The sequence below is a fragment of the Odontomachus brunneus genome, unplaced genomic scaffold (assembly GCF_010583005.1).
Source record: "Odontomachus brunneus isolate Ranch 3 - 2012 unplaced genomic scaffold, Obru_v1 Obru_scaffold_038, whole genome shotgun sequence".
NCBI lineage: Eukaryota > Metazoa > Arthropoda > Insecta > Hymenoptera > Formicidae > Odontomachus > Odontomachus brunneus.
Genome location: NW_022639488.1, coordinates 2,436,621 through 2,459,741, shown reverse-complemented (window position 1 = coordinate 2,459,741; position 23,121 = coordinate 2,436,621). Strand labels below are relative to the sequence as shown.

Here is a 23,121-nt window from a genome sequence, read left to right as displayed (position 1 = left end):
TATTCTCGTGTCGACGCTGGCGACGACGACGACAACGACGACGACGACGACGATGAGCGCGTCGAGAGGGAAGCATCATCACGCATGCCCGTGTACCCCGGCGCGTCCTCGTCCGCTCTGCGGAATCGCCTGACGGATATTTTGACAGTACGCCGCCCTGCATCCTCCGCGTCGAGATGCGTCTACCCTCGTCGCCGGCGACGTCCGCCCTCGCAAGCTCATGCACGGCTCTCGGGATCACTGCACGGTACCCGCGACGGCATCCGCGTCGGGCACGTTGCGACGTTGTTGAACAGCGCCGCTCGCAAAACCGGGTCAGTCGATAGAGTTGAGCGAGTGTTTGTGCGCGTGCTGAGTGCTCCTCCGGCTGGGCAGGGTTGGGGGTTGGAGCAAACGAGCCGGCAAGACTACGCAGTTGGATAAGTCGACGCGCTTCTCGATTCCGCCGACGATCATTCCGAGCATCATCCCCATCTCTCGGAAGAACGGAGGAATTTGCGCGATTCACCAAGAAGACAGGATTTTTCGCTACTACGCGATCTCTCTTTCTCTTATTCTCTTCCCTTCTTTCTCCCTCTTTCTCTCTCTTTTTCTCTCGGGGTGGCTGGGAGAAATGGCAGCGCGGCGGGTCCGCGTCTTCGCGACGTCTCGGGCGAGCGAGACGCCGAGACTCGTTTTTGAGCCAAGTGGGCGGCTTTAGTCGCTGCGAGAAGTGAAGTGTTTGAATGACTTGCGCTCGGCACGGCGGTAAGGTGGTTTTGCGTTAGCTGGCTATGCGGATTTCACGGAGAGCAGGCCGCCGGACGGACCCGACATGAATACCTCCTCGGCGAGGTGGGGCCGCCGGCCCTCTCGGCGTCGCCGGATCGCCGTCGCCGCCGCCGACGCGGGCGTCCCGAAGTGCCGTGTAAATCTTCCTGAAAATTACAAAGTAATCTCGCGGCGCGCTCGCGCGATGGTCTCACCAGGTCTCGTTCGTGTACGCGTGTGCGTCGTGTATCCTACGTGAAGGTGCCGTTCGACGGGACGACGGCCGTGCTGACACCGGCGACTGGCCCCACGCGTCCTGCACCGGCACTCGCGATCGACGCGACCTTTTTCCCTCTTCCTTTTCTTTTTTTTTTCCTCAACGAGACGAAAAGGATCTCTCTCCCTGTCTCTCTTTCTCGCGAGAGACCTTCGCGATTGCGTTTCGCGATTCCCCGTGAAAGAAGGGCGGAGGTCTCTCCCCGGGGCGACCCCGGCTACGAACTTGGCCGTGCTCCTCCTCACGGACGTGGAACCGTCCGTCCGTCTGTCAGGAGCGTCTCTCGAACGTGAAACCCCGCTCTCAGGACCTTGACGTTCTCCTCCGCGAGCGGATTCCCGCGCTCGGTCGGTTTCGAGGTATCCCGGTGCATGCGTTCGAAGGTGGGCGGATGCCGCTGTCCACGCCAAGGACACGTATCCTCAGGCGCGCGGCCCGAGAACAATGAGCATCTCAGAGCGGTCGTTCCGTTGGCAATGCCGGGACGCCGAGAGCCGTCTCGTTTTGCCCTTCGTCCACGTCGTCATCCTCGTCGTCATCCTCGTCTTCATCGTGTCGTCCTCCTCGTCGTCGTCGCCGCCGCCGTCGTAAGCTCCGCTGAAACGCATGAGCGAGAGCTAGTCGCGTCGCGAATGCACACGCCGTGGGAATAAATCGACCGGGAGGGTGTCACGAACTCGCTCTCGTCCTGCTGCGACGGTTAGAAAGGACGTAAGGAACGGTTTCGGACGGAGGAGGAGACGAGGATAAGAGGAGAGGCTAACGAGCCGGACAGGATGAGTCATTTCGATTGGAAGCTGCTACGCCGGAAGAAGGTACTATCTCTCGTTGCGCGAGTGTGTTAAACGCGTCTCTCTCGATTTCTTTCTTCTTTCTCGAGTCTTTGTTTCTGCAGTCCAGACGATCGTCCCGACGTTTCGTCTCCGAGAACGAAGTCAGGCGAATCCTTAAGCTTAATTTTTGTTACCTGTTTCTTGTCTGTTCTGGCTTAAAGTTTCATCTATAATGTCACTCAAATCTTAAACCTTAAGCTTAATTTACAATGTGCCCTTTGCTTCCTGTTTTTCATTCTTTATTTTCTAACTAAAAGCTTAAGGTTTAAATCAGAAGAAAATAAAGAAACAGAAAGCAAAGAGCACATTGTAGATCAAGTTTAAAACAGTATATCAAAAAGTAAAGATGCAAAAGATAAAGGGCAGAAAACAAAAAGCAAAGAACACATTCATTCAAGCTAAAGAACACATTATGCTCTAAAGCTGGAATGTTATAATGTATTATTTGTTTCCTGTTTCTTTTTCTTTATTTCTTTCTGACTCAAACTTTAAACCTTAAACTAAAAAAAGATAGAGATTAGGCTTTAGCCCCTAAGTGCTCTTTGTTTCGTGTTTTTTGTTTTCTGTCTTTTTTTAGTTTGAAGTTTGAGTCAGAAAGAGATAAAGAAAAAGAAACAGGTAGCAAATAACATAAATTGTAGATCAAGCTTTAAGTCTGATCTACAATATACTCTTTGCGTTCTATTTCTTGTCTTCTATCTTTTTCTGGCTTAAAGCTTAAGGTTTGAGTTAGAAAGAGATAAAGAGAAAGAAGCAGGAAACAAAGAGCAAATTGTAGATCAGGCTTTAAGCCGGGACAGAGAATAAGAAACAAGAAGCAAAGAACATATAGATCAAGTTTTAGGATCCTCATTGCGTACACTTGTAGCTCTAAACGGATTATACGAACATCTGTTATGGTGCGAGATGTATCAGGCTGATGGTCGTACGTGCGCACGAAGAAAAGAAAAAAATATCGCGCACAAGAGCGTGTGATGTTTTCTCATGAGAAAATCTGTTATTGATTATTTCATCAAAAAACAATATACGATTTCTCTGGCTTCTGCCGCCGCGTGATCACACCGAAGAACAACAAGTACACGCGTATCTCTGCGGGTCAAGAGTGCTATTAGTCAAATTCTGAGACACAGCCGGCGCGAACGTAAGCCGCGATTATAAATCGCTGTCCGCATAAAAAGCGACTCATTGGCCCGCGCGAAGATTAGCGCGAAAGTACGTAGCGGCGAGGCGCGAGCTGCTAGGTTTCGCACGGAGATGGATGTACAGTTGGGAATAATAGAGACATTGAGTGCCGCTGTAATGACGATCCATTAGTCACCGAGAGAGCGCGACGGCTGATACGACCGGAAACGCGGATAATTGGCTTTTTGAGAGAAATTAAGAGCCCGCTGTGAGTGGTTTGAGATGAATGTTCGGAGTGTCATTTCCGTCGTTTTTATCCGCGTTGGTTCGGAACACACGGCCATTGTTTTTCGAATTTCAGCGCCTTTCGTGTTCTTCACGCAGGCACGTGCGAAACTAGAAATCCTCATGATATCCTGCTGCATCTTGTAACGCTTTGTTACATTAGGTCTGTTCTTTTTAGCTGAGCTGTTTGAATTGGTGCATTATTGCACACTGGTGCAATAAGTTAGAGCGAGACATTTTGTTTTATTCTAACTTATTGCATCAGTTCTAGTGCAACAAAGTTCTAGTGCATTATTACACTAGTTCAGCTTAAAAGAACAGACCTATTGTTTGGCGGTCACGTTATTTATCCGCGAGAAGTCCCGGATCTTTCTTTTAATAAGGGACGAATTTTCTTTGCAAACTTGAAAACGTTATTTCTGGAGAAAAATTACTTGAGGTAAATGTCCTAATGATTGAACCAGTAAGGAAGTACGATCAGTTTTATGTTCAATAAATCATTGATTGAGTTATTGACAAAACCACATTGAATTACCGACTTTGATTTGTTAGCAATCGGAAAATAATAAGAAATAAAGTAATAAATATTAGTTATAATTTCAATGAAATATTAAATAATGTCGACTGTTGAATTAAATAATTGAACTGAAAAATGAGTCCTAATTATCGAATAATATAGGCTCAATGATTGCATGCTCATTAAATAATATTACAAATTGGCATACAAAGAAATACCTTTTAACAAAATTTCAAATTTCTCTCTCTTTTCAGTAATATTAAATGCAAATACATTATTAATATTTCAATCACATTAGGACATGTTGAATTACTGAGACATTTATTTACCTTGTGCAGTGAAATATATTAATGACTCGATATTTTGGTTATTGGATTGTAGGTTATAAAAGTTTAAAGAAGAGCCTACATTCTTGGTTAAAATTTAACTGGATAATTACGAGACATCTTTTGAGCACATTCAAGAATGGCACTAAAATATTTTTGCTCAATAAGTATTGAAAGTAATTGTTCACAAGTCAAATCAGAAACATCTCCAGAGTTACGCGATAAAGAAATTTTGCGAAATACGTATGATCATTCTACGACTTCTCTTGACCGCCGAACTACGTAAGAAGATTAACGATAGTTTTCGTTAACTGACAGATCGATTCGCTCGATAATCATCGTGTAGGGTTAATAAAGGGATAAATGAACACTACACTTTGCGATGGATGCAGGATCATATCCCGAATAATAGACTTCGAAAGTGCTTGCGAGCGCCGTCCATTTGTCACTTGAGTAAACGAGACGAGTCGATGCGTAGGAAATTACGCTGCACTTAAGCGAATGCATACCGTCATTTCCGCGGCTTTTATCAAAGCCTACACCTAATGACACCGTGACATCGCATTAACTTCTATATACTTCGGCAATAGTGCCACAATAATCATTGAGATCTCGAAAGGACCTATCTTTGAAAAGGAAGTTCACACGAGTATGAATATAACACATTAATCGTGTTCTGACGGTATATAAATTCTGCCACGAGTTCCATCATCATGTTAGCTCGAAGTGCACAATCTTGTGCTTCAGTTTTAGATAACTGGCATCTTCACATGAAGAGAATATTATGGTTTTTTCTTTATATAAATTCCTTTCAAAATTTTACTGTGTTTAATAATGTAGCAATGTCGGTAAGACATCTTGCTACATTGAGATATAGGATGGTTGATCTAAACTAAAATTATAATTATTTTCGGCCCCAACCATATTTTTTGATTGTTCTAACACGAAAGTGGTAACATGCATATAAGGTTATTATGGCTAACATTATAATAGAAATTAAAAAAGTGTTTTTTTAAATCATAATTTATAGTAATTATTTCTATATGTGACTGTAGTTACACAAATACCAAACATTTTTTTCAGCGTAAAGAACACAGTAACTTTCACTAGAAACAGCAACGTTTTCTAAGAAAACAGCAAACCCCTTAACAGCACGATTCATTTTCTAAAATATATAAGTAGTGCATATGAAAGGAATGGTTAGCTACTGCAGAATGTTGATCTATCTGTTTCAGCTATAAAATTCTATATTTTAATTATATATATATATATATATATTCTCTCTCTCTATAAAATATTTATTATAAATATTTTATAGTAATTTTTACTATATATAAAATTTTATCCATGTATATATAAAATCTTGGACTTATACAAATATTAAAATTTTATCACCATCTAATTTCAGAAGCTTAGATCATTGAAGTCGGTGTATCAACAGTTTGTGATTGAAAAGCATTCTCTATATCTCCAGTAAAAATTTTGATTCTACACGAACCCAACAAATCCCGTCCAATTTGAAGGACCATTGAACGATGGAACTTGTAGGGTTAACGTAGAGCCAAAATTTCGACTCGGAATAGTTTGCCTAAAAACATTGAAAATATTTGAAGATGTTAAAAGCGTTAGTACGTTAGCAGTCATAGCAGTACTGCTGGATTGATTCTTAGAATGTCAAGTCGTTGCGCCGAAATTTTTGTTGCCCTCGGAAAAGTAATCTTCAGCGATCGTACACACTCGCCACTCTTGGCGCACCGTGTTCTTCTCGTCCGGGTACAATCTACCTTCGAACGCTTCTCTCGGCGGTATGCGCCGAAGGTGACTACGAGCATCGGCCGCTAATGGGAATTTCGAGTTGTTTGCACGTCGTGCGATCCAACGTGAAAAAAACGCGACGGCGTAGGCGCACGCATATCGTCTCATCGTGGCATGCTTCTCCACCGATGAAACGAAAGCTCGAAGCCATCCCCGGGCCTTAGCTCGAGAACAGTAGCTGTGTATCGAGTGTTATGTCGATGCATGGGAATTGCTTCTCCTTTCGCAGTATTTACAGCAAAAGTTAAAAATATATACGTAAAAAGAATTTTATCGTAAAAATTAAAAGAGCAATACTTTTCCGGTAAAAGTTCTCGCTCTAGAGATTACTTTAGGGAGCTATGAGATTATAGAAAATGTCATCTACAGTTTTTCTTTTTGGGTGTATTCTTACATTTCGTATGTAAATTTTGCTACTGACATTTTAGAAACTGGAATGGTGATACTAGAAAAGTTTACTATGTTCGTTAGCAAGATAGATCTTACTGACAGCCTATTCCTGCACTATTAGAGGAATAAAATGAAAAATAATTTATATGGAAACAAGCTATAATATTCTTTTCGTGTAATTTATTACGTGCTGTGTGAGCAAATTCCTACAGCTTGTAAAGATAGATTGATATGTGGTAGAGAAATATCCACGAAGGGGCAAGGCGATCTAATTAAAAGCATGTCAATTTACGTGGGCAGGGCGCTCTAATTGAAAGCGCATTAGCATGAACCGATGGTACAAGATAAAGTCTAGAGTCTTTGGAGATCAAGTCGACATTCCGGCGATTCCGGATCTCGATCGTCCAGGACTCTGGCGAAGGTGCGTGGTGTCGTTGGAGCGGTTGGAGCGATTTCCAATTAACAATCGTTCAGTGATTAAGTAACCGCGCACGCCGACAGGTCGCTCACTGAAAAGAAACGCTTTGCTGGTTCAGATAGAATTCTAAGAGCTGAGTTTTCCTCTTGATAAGTTAACTCATATGTTCGTCTTTGTTTCTTCTTCAAAAATTAGACAGAGATAGACATATGATTTAATAAAATTAAAGTTAAATTTTTAAAATTATAATTTTTTGCATCTGTCAGAAAATTGTCTCTAGCGCACGTAGAATTTATAGCAGGAGCATTCCAGCAATATCTGCAAGTCAAATTAAGTGGGTGCGAGTATTGTACATTTTTTTATTTCTTGTAACTAACCTTCTTTGTCTATCACAGTCAATTTTCATGAGAAATGTGACGGGCTTTAATCGAAAGACGTTAACTGACAACTCGAAATGTCAGTTTCGAAATTTTTTATTTTCGCCACATATTGAACAATATTCCAGTTCATTTTTGCAGATACACTATGCGAAAGCATTTGTAATTCTGTGTGACTAATGCGACGTAAGTTTTGCAGGAAAAAGTTAATATTTTGTCGGTGAAGTTTTCAAGTACCTCTGGATGGGCGCCGCGGAGAGGATTGCTAAACTTCACAAATAATTGGGATAGAAATTCTGTCGTCTATATTGATTAAATACGCAACATATACGCGATATCGTGTTTTTAGCTAGTCATCCGTCCGTCTTAGATAATTCCTCGTATCTAGATCGTTTTCACTATGACTGCAAGAGCGTTTTTTGAGTTGCGCATGATCGACGGGATTCCGAACGGCGACGGCATAGCAGCGCGTCGTGCTTCGTTTGGCGGGCGACCGGTGTGTGTATTTGCTCGTCGTGTTAAGCACGTATGGGCATATTTGCGCGTTTCGCCCGCCGGCGGTACTACCTGCGCGAGACCGACAGATCGACCGATCGTGTGCGGGCGCGGACACATTCGCAAGATTTGCATAACAGAAAGAAGGCGTTACCGCGGCCGGCGTTAAATTTCAGGCGTCAATGCGTCCGGCTTTCTGTCCCCGCGGACTTTTCTCGCGTCTCCAGTAATTATCTGTACTACACCTCCGGTCGATCGCGATATTTCGACGCACGTAATGGAGTTCGCCAAAGAAAAAGGCCATAATCTTGAAAGGCCATAGTCTTGAAATTTGATTTCGATGCTTTCCTTTTTTAATGGAAGCTGATGAAATTTAGAACAACTTCGTCGAGCTAAATTTGTGCCTTTTGTGTTTCTCTTCTTCTAAATTAGATACAAAGAAGTTAGAAATTTTTCTCGATTAAACAATTCTGATAAATGTCAAAACTTGTTACTTGAAGAACAATAGTTAAAGAAAAAATTGATTACTTGATGGTAATAATTTAATCTTACTTAATTTGGTAGGTTTTATTTACTAAAATAAGCTATTTTATTTATCTCGTTTGTTAGGTTAAGATAAAGTTTAGCGAGACTATGTCAGGCTGTATGACTTTTTCAAGCCTATTCACTCAGGGTTTGAATATTTAATTTTAATATCAACATTTGTGCTTAATATAAAATTAAATGAGATATGAAATGAGTTATTTATATATACTGTTTGAATAACATTCTGAATAACATTTCTAACTTCTTTGTCTGATTTAGAAGAAGAGAAGCAAAAGACAAAAATCTGGCTCATTGTTCCAAATTTCGTTCAGCTTTCATTAAAAAAGGAAAGCATCGAAATCGATTGGAATTTCGAAGCGGCAACCTTTTTTTAAACATGAAATTTCGTTTGACTTCGCCGCCACCGTCACTATCGCCATTGTCGTCGTCTCTGTTGCCGCATTGTCTAAGCGCCTTCTCGGCGCTATCGGTGCGTTTTATCGCCATCGATAAAACCGACCCTTGGCGACGGTGAGAGACTTTAAGCCGGGCGAGTTATGCGCGATCCACAGTGACATTCATACGTGCATTAATGGATTATCTACGTTCCGCGGTTCAGACGAATGATTTGCATTGAATGCGTCAAGTGTACGATGATTTACTCGCGCGACTTTAATTATCCGTGTAATTGACTTCGTGAGACGAGATACTTCACGTAATAGACGTATGGCCAAATGCCACCGGGTCCCATTAGCATAGCCGATTTTCCCGCGAAAATCCCAACCGCGACATTTAAGCGTGCCGCTCGATGTCATTGACATTATCGATGTAACGCGTCGTGAAGTCACGCTGAAGAAAAATCGAGGAAACTGTGATCGAATGAATACTGAAAAAAAAAGTTTGACATCTGTAATTACAATCATATGCTATTGCCATTTTACTGCAAAAAATATGATTGTGGCCACATATAACTATAATTTTAGTTGGATCAACCATTTTTTTCTGTCAATGAACGATTGATACGTGTTCTCGCAAGTAGAATGATTTTCCGCGTGAACGAATATTCACTGCGGGTAAACGCAATTAGAGGGCAGTTCTAGTTTAGATAGTCGAAAAATAGAAGGTTTTTACGAATTCTTTTAAAGAAATAAATAAAGGTATCAATTTAGAGAGAGTGTTGACCATCCATTTATCGTTGTTTCCAAGTACAAAACATTATTTTTTTATCAAAACAAAATTGAAATTCAGTCTAGATTCTCTGTGCTCAGCGTGATGTTGTTAGACGCTCCTAAATGGCGGACAATATTACAGCTCGTGTAATACTTTGAAACAAATAGGATAAAGAAATTTAAAAATTAAATTTGCTGGAAAATGAACCATTGTTATACGTGGAAAGTCAAAATTACATAAAATAGCTTTAAAACAATAAATAAAATAGCTTCAAAACAATAAAATAACTTCAAAATTGTGAATAATTTTCTCTTTCTCTTTTTCCTTTTTAATTTACTATCCTGGAAATACATTAATTTTGGAAACTTTCCAAAAGATATGTTTACTTTAATTTAATATAGTTTTTAAATTTTCTGATCCCATTTGTTTCAAAATTATTTCACGAGCTGTAATGTTGTTCATCAGTTAAAGATTTCAATCTTAAAAAACAATAATAATCTTTTGTATTTGAAACAATAATAAATCTTTTGTATTCGAAACAATGATAAATATCACGACTAAAAGCTTATATTGATACCTTTTTCTTTGAAAAAAATTCTTAAAAATCTATTTTTCGGCTGTCTAAACTAGAACTTCCCCTTAACTCTGGTTTCCCGTTATGATCGATTTGTTGGATTTATCTTACAGCTTGACATTTGAGCACGTTTCGTCGGCTAAATAATCATCCGCGCGTTTAGATGACAGGACGTCGTATTTTTATTCGTATTCCGTGCGAGTTCAATCGCTCGCTACCCCATCGGCATCGCGACGACATTTCGCAGAAGAGTGCCGACCGTCGCACACAACGAGCAATAAATCGATCTCACGTCTCTCCGCGGGTCTCTCGCGAGTCGCAGGAGCGGAGGCACGCCTTGAGGACCCCACGCCTTCACCACTTTCCCACGCTGTCTTCAGCTTCGCGTCCGAGCCAACGAGCGTGACCATTTCGCGCGTTTTTACACGGTGCCGTGTTGAAACGCTCTTGTTTGCTCAACTCGTGCGCGATATTTATCCTACGAATATCTCTCGTACTCCCGAGCGAAGTGTTCCTCAACAGGCGAGGAAGCACGTAAAACGAAGTACCGTGGTCTGAAATTGTCGGTATACAGCTACCGCGTTTCCTCATTCACGAATCTGAGTTATCGATCGTGAAGGAAAATCACGTAAGTCCCATAGAAAAGTGCTCCGAACGAAAGTCGCCTTACGACACGTGTCGAACATTAATTAATCAAATATCGGGCGAGCGGAGAAAGTTCCATTCGGGGAGATATCAAGCTCAGATTCCATATTATGCCGTTTTCTAAGGCTCGTCCCGGACGGAGTTTATGCGCACGTGCAAATTGAATGATGTAAGGCGCGCGAGCCTTTACTCGCACGTCTCGTAAAGTAAAAGTACCAATGTCTGGACGCTAATAACTCTGGAAATTCTTATTGTTTTGATTCTTAAGTAGGAATATTTAAACTTTCAACATAAAGTATATATATATATATTCAATTTTTCTATACAGAGAAAAAAAGGTTTATCTAACTAAAATTAATTATTTTTTATCTCAAAATTTTTGATTGTTCTGAAATGTAAATGGTAGTAGTAAAAAACATATATGTAAGATTATTATCTACTAATATTATAATAGAATTTAATAACATAGTAGAATTTAATAAATAAAAATAAAATAATATTTTTCTTATAACTAATCATAATTTCTAGTAATTATTTCTCTATGTGATTATAAGTGTGATATAAATGGAATCGGAATAGGTTATGAAAAAAGCGTATTGTTATAATTGTTGTAATTGTTGTAATTATTTTTCTTAATTGAATGTTTTGATAGAATTCGATCAGAACTGACGGAAACTCTTGCTAAAAGTAGTGGTATTTATTTATTTTTTGTACTTTAGAGGGGCAAAAGTGTCGTGCTAGGTTCGCGAAGTTAGTACGACGTTTTTTGGTATTAAAAATACGGAACTCTTTTTGTTTTCTAACTAGAACTCTAGAATTATGAAAATTGTTAATAGAACTATCATTGTTTTTTTTTAAATTTGTAAAACGTCGTGTCAGTTTCACAGACGTGAGTTTATTCGGGTATTTATATGTACATCAAAAACAAAACAATAAGGACGATTCAGAATTAAATATCAGTGTTATTAGTGTCCAGACATTGGTACTTCTACCTTACACGCGTGGCGGGCAGGTCTTTGTCTCTGTCTCTCGTTATGGCTTGTTGATGGTGCGGTATTCAAATCGCGACGTCGTCCGATTGAAGGCAGGAAACAGAAGCCGCCGTTCCCGCTTCCCGACAATGCTGAATAAAGACGTCTTTTACGCGAAACTTGAGAACCGCGATACAGTTGACATTGCATGCGAAACGCACGCGCTCATGAAAAACGCGGTAATGGAAAACTTATCGCGTGTCCGCGATCTATACCACAAATTGGAATTCGCTCGCTCACCTTGGCCTATGTGCGTTTCGCGTCGGCTATGCGCGTGCGAAAATTCCAGATCATAATTTCGCGATACGTGACCTGATATGGCGGCGCAGTAAAATCGATGGAAATGGACGTTGCTTGGCAGGCACGCGTTATTACATGGACGAACGTCGCTCCGCGTCAACGCGCGAGCTAATTTTTTCCGTGGGCTGTCGAGTGAATTGCGAGACAGCCCGCTAGTCGCGACTGCAAAAACGTCATGACGACAACGACGACGTGCTCGCGCGGTCTTAAAGTAGGCCAACGGAATCGTCCGTTGCCCGGCACTGCGGGCGAGGGTAAAAGGAGGGTCGATGCAGTTCAAAATCAATAATCGTCCCCGCAGTTATAGCTATTTAAGTCCCGTCTGTCTGTCCCGCTCAGAGAATACCCGAACTGAAATTTCGATTTTAAGTCTGCAAGTCTCGTTTGCAAATATCGTCGAACTTGTGGACCAGCTAAATACTTCGAGGTAAAGCGTCTGCACAGAGAAGACTATTGTCAGATATTACAAATCGTGACTTATTTTTTCTCTATCTGGAAACTTACACACTCAAAGGAAAATTGTCTTGCAGTCATAGTAAAAGTAATCTAGATATGAGAAATTTAACAAGGTAGATAAATGACTAGCAAACACTGCGATATCGCATGTTTCGTATTTAATCAAGATGATAGAGACGGAATTTCTATTTGAACTATTTGTGCAATTTAGCAGGAAAGTCTCTCTGTGACGACCATTCAAGTTAAGGACAGTCACATTTCTTATGGAAGTGGCTGTGGTAGATAAAAAAGACCAGCGACGAGAGACAAAGGAATATATAATATTTACACTTATCCAAATTTGCTAGCAGATATTGCTAGAGAGCATTGCTGCTGTAAATTCTGTGTATCACAGATATTTTTCTAGCATATACAAAAAGCAGCAGTGAATTTTAACTGTGATATTTATGTGATAACTGTGATAGAATTCGACTTGGACCAGCAAAACATTTTTTAGCGATATAAAGGACCTACTAATAGCGATTACTCGAGTCGAAATTTTGATTCGTCATTGACCCTTCAAATTCCATCCAACTTGAAGGGTCAATGAAGAATCCAGAGATATAAGTTATTGACCTACCTTGATGCTGTAGATGGTTGTTTTCTGCTGTTTTCTCCACTTTAAGAAAGCTCGAAGTACTCGTTCAAAAATTATTTCATATTTAAACTTTATATTTATTTCTAATTACTCTTTACTTTTATTTTAATCATTTCTTAATTATTTATTCTAAATTTTATTTATATATACTTTGACTTATTTTAATGCTTCCTTAATTATTTAATACTTGATTATCGCAGTATATTTTAATAGAATTTTGGCCACACTCTCTAAATTTTTCAGTATTTACTTTACTACTAGTACGAATTTTTATTGGCTTCTGCTTTCCGTTTTTTACATTTTTACCAAGTGAATTTTCTTTTCTACTATGAATTCTCTCTAAGAAGTGCGATGGAAGAAGTTAGGGAAATTATGGCAATAACGCGTGTGCTACTCATATGTGAGACTACCGGAGATTACTTTAAAAGATAACTTCCCATGGCTGAAAACAAACTGCCATAATCACTATCGCTCGATAATTGCTCGATAGTCTATCGTTACATCGTATACTATAATTGATCGTTACATGTATACTATAATTGACAATGAATGAGAGGTAGCGTTATCGTACGTTAATGTATTAATCACGCGATTTGTAATTCGAAGTATGGCTATATTCAAACGAAATTTATGTAGATAAGCAGACGTTGAATTATTCAATAAGGATTAGGTTAAATTAGGCAAGTAGGTAAAAGAACAAGACACAATCTCATCTTTTCCTAATTTTTCTTTTTTCTTTTTTTTCTTTTTTTTAACTTCTTCAGTGGTATATCCGGAAAAGTTATTTTTTGTAGTGAAATATTAAATTCTTTTTGATTAATTTAAATTACTAATTCTATCTTTCCAAATTCTCTTCAAAGAAAATAGCTATAGAGAGAAAAGAGATCTATATATGTTTATTAAAAAAGAACTCCGCCATTTTAAATAATTTAAGTCATTTTAAATCACCACTGAAAAGGTTAATAGAAGTTTTGATGAGATTTGTAGCTCTTAAAAGAGCTGATATAAAGCTGTAAAAACAGAAATAACAGTTATGTGTCCAATAATGCTTACTGTTCTTTAATAGTGATTATAATTTGGATTCCATACAATAACGAATCTAAGCAAAAATTGAAAAAAGCGTTGACAGATATAAATAAGATTGCGATCTTGGACCAACGAGCATTATTAGACGTGAAAATAAACACTTGCAAAATTTATGTTTTATTCTAAGGTCAACATTCATAGGGTTGTGAGTTATACAAGATCTTTGATTGAGAATACGATTAATTAATTACGGATTCGTCTTCATGTACCGTTATTCACTGTTTGAATCAATGTATATTTTTTGAATGAAGTGATATAAGAAGTGCAGACAATTGATTGATCGGAGATCAATGAAGCTATTAATTATACGTCGAATGACGACGAACTATGAATGTCAGCCTAAATTTCGACTCGAGTATTTCTTTATTCTCGGTAAATTCGTCTCGGTAATGTCCGTTAGAAACGGAAACTTTTGTTAGATACGAAAAATGGTTTGGCATACCTTGGAAATGTATGATGCGTTGTTGCTGGCGTCTCGGTATCCTGCGTCTTTCTCCTAGCTTCTCTATTCCTAGCTGCTCCTTCGTGACACTGGCACTGGCACTGACACTGACACTCGCGTAGACACGATTTAATCGAAAGTACTAAAGTCGAAATTTTGATCTTACTTTTAATCTCAATATTCCATTTAACATCTTTGATATTCTGAAGTCTATCAATATCACCCTCACTTATATCAACCTAACTTTGATTGTATTTAATCTACTAATTTTGTTCAGTAGGATTTAATTCTTCTTCAGTTTCTACGTGTATCAAATATACACTCCTTTAGAATATATAGATGTTAAAAAGTTCAGGTCGAAAATAGGGGTAAAATTTCGACTTGAGTACACGTGTTAAATAATACAATGCCGACGAGAGACTAATTAAGGAAACAATCCATTAGACGCTATAAATTCTTTGAAGCGCTTAAAGCGACGATTGGTCCATATGGCGTCACAAGGCATATGTAGCATCTAATAGATCTAATCCTAAGTGTCTCAGAACACTGACGAAATCGTCTAATTGTCCGAGAGAAAGAACAGATGACGCACGATATACGCGGTTCCGTTGTATACGCGATTTCGTTGTATACGCGTCGTTCGCCAGTTCGACACTGAATGGAAACATCCGTAAAAGTCCGCGAGGCACAAAGGTAAATTTGACTGTCTTGGTTGCGAATGTTTTGACTGTAGAGGAAATAACGTACCGACACGTGGCACCTGTGTCGCTCGCTGGCGCGCAACTAAATTTGAAGATATTCGCGAGATACACGAAGGTAACTTTGAAACCGGCTTGAAGGTCCCGAGTGTTTTTAATTTTGTGCCCGCCCGGCTTTCATTGATGAGCGACGACCGTTGGCAACGGCAAGAGAGGATTGTTTACATTTCTTGCCAATTTTGTTCTGATATTCTCGCGCGTCGCACATTTGTTTTGTAACTGTGCTTTAGGGCTTTCGCACATAATAACGTCGTAACCATAATACGTAAACTTAAGCTGAAAAACTAATCAGAATATTGCTATAGATTTATGTAGTTAGTAATCCAAAAGACTATAAAAGTGACACCAAGTTTTATCTTACGTAAAAATAACTAGATTTCAAGCGGTTGAAATTTCTGCGTAAGATAAAACTTGATTATAGACATTTTTATAGACTTTTGGAATACATAAATCTATAGCAATATTCTAATAGGTTCTTTAGCTTAATTTTACGTATTATGGTTACGGTTACGGCAATTTGTGTGCGAAGGCCCTTAGATTATATTGCGAGTAAACTATTTTAAGCGCCTAAGAAAAATCTCGAGAAACAAAGAACGTTTAAAGAAATGAACGTAATAAAAATAGACAAAGCGAAACGAAATTTTTCTATTTTTCTAGCATAGTTATGTGTTAATGTGTTGAGTAGCCCAAAGAGCATTAAAAGATATAATTTTGGAGACTTATACACTGAGAGTAAAAAATATCTAAAGAATAGTAAATATTTATTTGATGGATGCTAACATATTTATTTAAATCTTTTATAAAATATTGAAAATTTTGAATAAATAATTAATTTCGTGAAAAACTAAGATTTCCCCAAGTTTTCAAGAAAATGTGTATTTTCTTATTTGAAAAATATTTTATATTAGTATAAGTAAATATTTTATTAAAACTAACTGAATAAATATTTTTTATTTCTTAGATATTTTTCTTCCCAGTGTAGCAGATTTGAAATTTCCAGTTAGTATGTTTGCGGAATTTGGAAAACGTTTTTTGTGAAAACTGCTTGCGGAACGGGGAGATTATTTGTCAAGGGGTTTTGATGGTGCTGTTAACAGCGTTCTCTCTCTCTCTCTCTCTCTCTCTTAACCCCGTTAGTAATTACGACGTGTCTGGCATCGCAGACATGTCGATCGAAGACCATGTGACGCGCAGGGTAATTTTAGAAGATGCCGGGATGGGGGAGGAATTACGAGCCGCGGAAGTTGCGGGAGGACTGTGCGCGAGGAGCATAACGACTCTTAAACCGTGGAAGGTAAACGCTTCTGATTTTTACTCAGCTTCCCGGACTAATTCGATGGTTTTACGAGGCTCGGTAAATACACGGGGCAACCGAGCGGCGTGCCAGCCTAATGGCACTGTCAACATATTTTTTACGGCCCACGCCCACGCCTTCGCATTTATGAGTACAAATAGCAGTGCTTCGCTCGTGGATTTCTTCTCGCTGTCACTCGCGTTCAAGCAAGCTTGTTTCGCTTGTCTCCTTTCATGCAACGCTCCCTACCTTCTTAAAATATTCCTTAATACATAGGAGGAGCGAGCCGATGACGTCGGCTAACGTTTCGCTAACATAATGTAGCGATACGATATATGAGTTACGCCTATTGAGCAAGGTCTACGGAGCGAGAGCAAATAGAAATAAGTATTGGTAATTTTCTTCCTTTGTGATCTCGCCTTTGGCAGCACCAAGAATACGTAATCGTTGTCAAACAATGAATATATAACTTACCTGTAATACATACGTAGATACGAATATCTTCACTCGAAAGTGAAGAGTGAATCTGATAAACACTCATAATGAACACTATCGACATGACTAGAGTGATTTTCACCTATTTCCTTCAGATTTTGATGAGAAAAACCGTGGTAATATTCATTTTCCTGTATGGGCCTTAGTTTGTCAGAAGGCCCAAAGTTAGAAAAACGTTTCCTTGTAATCTATATTGAGCAATAATTCAAATGAGAGGTTTCGTTGAGTATAATAATAAGTAAGTTCATTATATATATATATATATATATATATATATATATATATATATATACATATATATACATATATATATATATATTTTTTTTTTTTATATATCTATAGTTTTATAGTTCTGAAGATAGAGGGTGTCATAGATCAATTATTTATTAGAGACCCTATAATAAGAGTCTGGCCATCAGAGGAATTCTGGTAAAATTCTTCGAGAGAGAAAGATATATATTTCCTAATTTTACTACGAAGCGATAGTGAAAATACCGCCGGAAATCGGTAAGAGTGAATGAACTCAAGCTTAGAGTGGATTCTATACGAGTAAATGAAATCAAATGTTTCAGTCGATTACACAGAGAGAATGTTACTCTCGTCGAGTAAATTCACCTCATTGTAGTATACTCTGGGGATATTGCAAAATAATTTATCAATATATATTTATATATAAATAATTAGAAACCCTATAAATAAGAGTCTTGCCATCAGAGGAATTCTGGCTAAATTCTTTGAGAGAGAAAGATATATATTTCTTAAAGGGTCTCTAGAAAATATATATATATATATATATATATATATATATATATATATATATATATATCTTTCTCTCTCGAAGAATTTTGCCAGCATTCCTCTGGTGACCAGACTCTTATTATAGAGTCACTAATATATATTGATAATAAATATATATTGATAAATTATTTTGCAATATTCCCAGGGTATACCACGATGAGGTGAATTTACTCGATGAGAGTAATATTCTCTCTGTATAATCGACTGAAACATTTACTTTCATTTGCTCGTATAGAATCCATTCTAAGCTTGAGTTCATTCACTCTTACCGATTTCCGGCGGTATTTTCACTATCGCTTCGTAGAAAAATACTACCACTTTTTGAAGGTACTGCTATTTTTCACTCGTTTTGAGTAGGGGCCTACTCCAAGAAATTTGAAGGATAAATTTCTACCACTAGATGTTCTCATACACATCGTAGATTATCTATAAAGTATGTATGAAAAGTCATGCATAAAGATGCTCGCGAATATAGTTGGATGCATACGGATCGGGGCACTGCCTCCGCTTCTCGTCGGGTTGCACCTGACGGGTGGGGCTGGCATCGATCGTCACCCCTGTGCGTCCCACACTTTTAGCCCTTGCTCTCAGACACGCAGCAGCCGCGGGAACTGCAACCACGTAGCAAAGCAATCCTTCTCCCTCGAATAACGACGCTTTGTAAAACTCGCCGGGGTCACGCATTTCATTAACCTAACTTAACTCAGCCGTTCAACTCTCCTTATTGACTTAAGAGGTATCTACAGGAGAATTTGTTAAGCTTTAAGCCTTAAGTCGTAAGAAATTGATCAGTCAAGTAATCTTAGTCAATTTCTTACGGCTTAAGACTTAAGTCTTATGACTCAAGTTCTTATTGTAGACACTGCTTTGGGCGCGAGATCTCGACACGACGACACTGCGGAGATTCTTCCCCCGATTTGAAAAGTTTACAAACCGACAAAAGAGTCGTAGCTATCGAATTCACGTGATGTTGAAGATAGCGCATGTGCACCGGAAAATCGAATTCTATCGACGAGAAACGAGAGTCTCTAAAGCGAGATATGTGAGTCCTGAATAGGTAATTCAAGCTCTAAGCTTTAAGAAATTGAGTCACAGTTAAATGTGAGGAGAATAATTGACTGTGATTGGTCAATTTCTTAAGACTTAAAGTCACCTATTGTAGACAGGTTTACGTATAAAATCCCTCCGTGAAAGTTTGTTTACTTCTCGAAAATCAGATCGACGATAAAATATAATGCATGATCTCCATCGTCGTTTATCATGCCGCTGTCGTTGTTTACTATTTATTTACTCCTGTAACGCCAGGTGAATTTGAATTAAGATCTACAATGACAACTTGTTGATATAAACGGCTGGATAAATTGACAGTTTTACCAACCGTTAGACCGGCATTCGCGCGATGTAGATCAATCAGAGATACGACGAACTTTGACTCCGGTTGCCGCGTTATTCGTGCCAGTCGGCTCGCTCTGTAATAACACGTCCGGTACGTGCTTCGTGAATGAAATTCTGCGCCACTCGCGAGTTACTTATAATAGAGCTTTTATCGATCGCTGGACGAGAGCCAGACGCGATTTTAACGACGCCGGGAGGTTGATGCTTTGCCGCTTATGGAAAAGTGAAGATAACCCGTATAGATATGGCACGAATTTATCAAACTGCCCTGATTTCTTCCAAGGGTTGCGTTAAGATTTATTCGCCGCGCCTCGCCCAGAGATATTGCTTTCCAGATCGGGAAGATTTTCCCCGATGGAAAATTGTACGGATATAACTCAAAATCAACTCGTTTCAAACCCTCGAAACAATGTTTTGCTGGCCCAAGTAGAGTTGTATGTCACAACTAAAATTTATCGTTGTTTTTGTATGTTAGAAAATTTTCTGTGGTACGTAGAATTTATATAATGAGGAAAAAAGTTTAGTATTTGTAATTATAATTACATAAAGATTAATTACTATAAATTATAGTTAAGGAAACTATCTTTTTTTATTAAATTCTTTCATAATGTTAATGTATAACGTTAATGTTAATTTTTATAAGTGTGAGTGACTTTGATCTGGATGGAAGCTACAGAGAGATCTCTCTCTCTCTTCTTGATTTCAGATTGAAATAAATAGCTTAGATAAAAATTCTATCGCTGTCATCTTTATTGATTAAATATAAAACACATACGATTTCGCAGTATTTGCTAGTCGTTTGTCCACCTTAGCCAATTTCTCCTATCTAGACAATTTTTTGCTATGACTACAGAAGCCATTTTTTAAAGTAAAGTTCTCATATTTTCTTTCCCTTTCTTTCAAGACAACGGACAAGATAAATTTCTTTTATGATTTTAATTATTATTCACTATCACGAAACCGTCTCTTTGGCGTGACTAACGAACGGAAAGTCATTTCCCATTAATAAGCGATCGTGCCTTATCGGGCGGCTATCGAAGCTTTGACGCTTTGGAGTCAACATATTACTTCGACGGCCACCGCATTCCCTCCCCCGTGTCTCTGTGTCTGTGTTCCTCACGCTGGCCACTCACCGGTCCAGGTTAGGCTCGTAATTTTCCCGTGAGTTTCTAGTTGGGGTAGGTAAGCGGTGCGAATCACTGCTCGATAAATACGTCGCCCATACTTACGGTCGCCGTAATAAAGTGGGTGCTATCGCCGTGGTATGCTCCGTTGACCGGTAACACCGACCGGGAGGCTGATCGCCCGCCATGCTGGTCGTGTTCGGTGTATACACACACACACACACACACATACACACACACGTGCACGCGTTGATACACGAAGATGGGCGAGCGCGCGCGCACCCGGGATCTTCATTCAATATTTAACCGGCGCGATGCTCTCGAGCGAGACGAGGAGGAGAGCCCGGGTTTCTCCATACATACGTAGCGTCTCGCCCGTGATTTACGTTCAACGTCTCCGCGCCTCCGCTCTGCCCTTTCCTATGGTAATCCGCTTCGCTTCCGAAGCCGATACGACGCCACGGGTATAAATTATCCCACGGACTAATTAACATTGTTGCCGATATCGCGCCAACGACGAACCCGCGCGCAATGCGAGAGTATACGAAGATTAATCGCGCACCTTCTCGCTGCGATTCGGCGCGCACCTTGTCAAAGATGTTGCTCTCCTTCTCCCCGGCGGAGAGGCGCGTCCTGGGCCTCTCGGGGATGCGTCTTGTGCGCCCCCTGGTCGAGATAGGCATTGATTTATCGCATGCGCGCGTGTAATAGAGATTATTTATTGTTTCATGTGCGCGCGCGTCGTAGCAACGCGTTCGTCCTGTATCGTAATCCGTAATTGATGACTATATAGTGCACCGCGACGGAATGCGCCTTCTTGTTTTGCATGCTCCGCTCATTATGCGAGTCTCTTGCAACGTTGTGATCAGGTTGAATTAATTGTCGGGAATATTATAGGTTTCTAGTGTATTTTCTAGTGTATTTTTAGCTGCTCCGTACGCGTTAACATTTGAAAATTATTTTGGGCCTCGCTGCTCGGGCCTTCTTGCGTGCCTTCTGCAATGTATACGGAGACAATTTTATAGTAAAACCTACTATGAAATTTTGTAACGAATATTTCCGAACAAATTTCAACCAGTTTTTATATGCGATCAGGATATTCGATTTAATCGGATACTTCCGATCATAACGACATCTGATTTCATCAGATAAACCGATAAAAGAATTATGAACCGATATTTCTTATCGGATGGATCGGATAAAAAATTCATCGGTATTTTGATCGGAAATATCCGTTTGTTAATTTTTTATCGGATAATTTCTCTCAGTGTAAAAATATAGTGAAATTGAAAGGAATTTATATGAAACTACAAGATTCTCTCCGTGTATTCCGAATGCATACGACATAAAAGTTCGTCTCTCGTCGCGCACTGTATTCGCCATCGCTGTATTTTGCATATTCACGCGCTCTTTATAATCATCTCATCTTTTTGTATTTAACTTTATATAAATAACTTTTTGTACAATTTTGCCTTTGTGCGTCGAGGAGATCCCACAATGCACAATATCGGATAATTGACAGGAGTTTTGTTTACCTTAGTCATCCGTCTCCTCAAGGGCGTTATTGACGCGCGAAATGGCTGAGATAACTGAATAAGAGAAGACGCGTGCGTTAATGAATCGCACGTGATCGGCCGGCGCATCGGCATCGCCGATCGCGAGGGTTAAGTGCCTCTCGTGGATGCGTGTTTCGTAATGCTCACGATGACATGATATTTCATTGTGTGGCCGAGTACCGGTTGCGTAATTATCCGCGCCCAACATCGCTGCACCCCTACACCGATATGTTGCGCAGTAATCGTACATACGTACCACCGCGGCCATTTATAAGCCCTTTCGCATTGACAATCCTCGGACTTCTCGTTACCGGGACTACCGTAGGCTACAAATGACTGTTTTCTTCCTCGGTCCGGGTTCCGCGTTGAGGAACACACGGCGATACCCCGTATCGTGCAAGTTACATACGTTACATCTCCTGTTCATACTCGGGTAGGAATTTAAAAGAGGGCTTGTAAAGGCCCTAGATAGTTTTTCCCCATTTCTATCTAGACGCCATTCAAGCAAACCCTGGTAGATTTTGCAGAGATGTAAGTCAAGGCCTGATTTGTAAATCTGACGAGGTTCTATTCTGGCACGCCTATGTAGGCCCTATCTGGACACGTCTAAGTAGAAAAAATATTCTTTTATGTATGAATATATACTATTTTTTTTCTAATAGAAACTATATATTCATAAAAGTCACAGCGCGCGCTTGCTGATTTTATTTGAACTTTAGAATACTTGATTCCAATGCTACATCACATTTAAAAATTCTCACTGACACTGGTGGGACTCGAACTTGAACTCTGCCTGAGGCACCTTTGAATTATGAATCTGCTTTAGACACTACGCCACTTCTTCAATCGATATAAACGTTTTACATTTTGTCCATATATGTTGTGATTAACACAGTAATGTAATTTTTTGATAATATAATTTAATAAAATGATATAATTTTAATAAAAATTATATTTTTCGTACTTTTATTGTTAATTTAACCCTGAGCTAATGAGGTGAGGTCTACAAAATCCCGCAATTCCATTTTGTTATCTTTAAATTTTTATAGTAAAATTTTTTTGATTGTTGATTGTTATTAAATAAATAAAATCATGAAAGATTATAAACTTTGAGTAATTATAAAGGAGTACAATTAAAAGAAGAAATCTACCTTACTATATAAGATTTTATTAAATTAATTAAATTTATGTATAAATATATAAATCAACGCTTATTATAACGATTTTTTG

The 23,121-nt window shown here is 39.2% G+C and overlaps 1 protein-coding gene across 1 annotated transcript in view; it reads left to right on the top strand.

Annotated features, from left to right (window-relative positions):
• The first annotated feature begins 85 nt into the window (after positions 1-85).
• Positions 86-23,121, top strand: part of LOC116844005 — a 493,975-nt gene continuing 470,939 nt past the window's right edge. Inside the window, exon 1 of the mRNA XM_032815042.1 lies at positions 86-1,842. Coding sequence (XP_032670933.1) covers positions 1,804-1,842 — 39 coding nt within the window. The 5' untranslated portion in view covers positions 86-1,803. The remainder of the gene's footprint in view (positions 1,843-23,121) is intronic.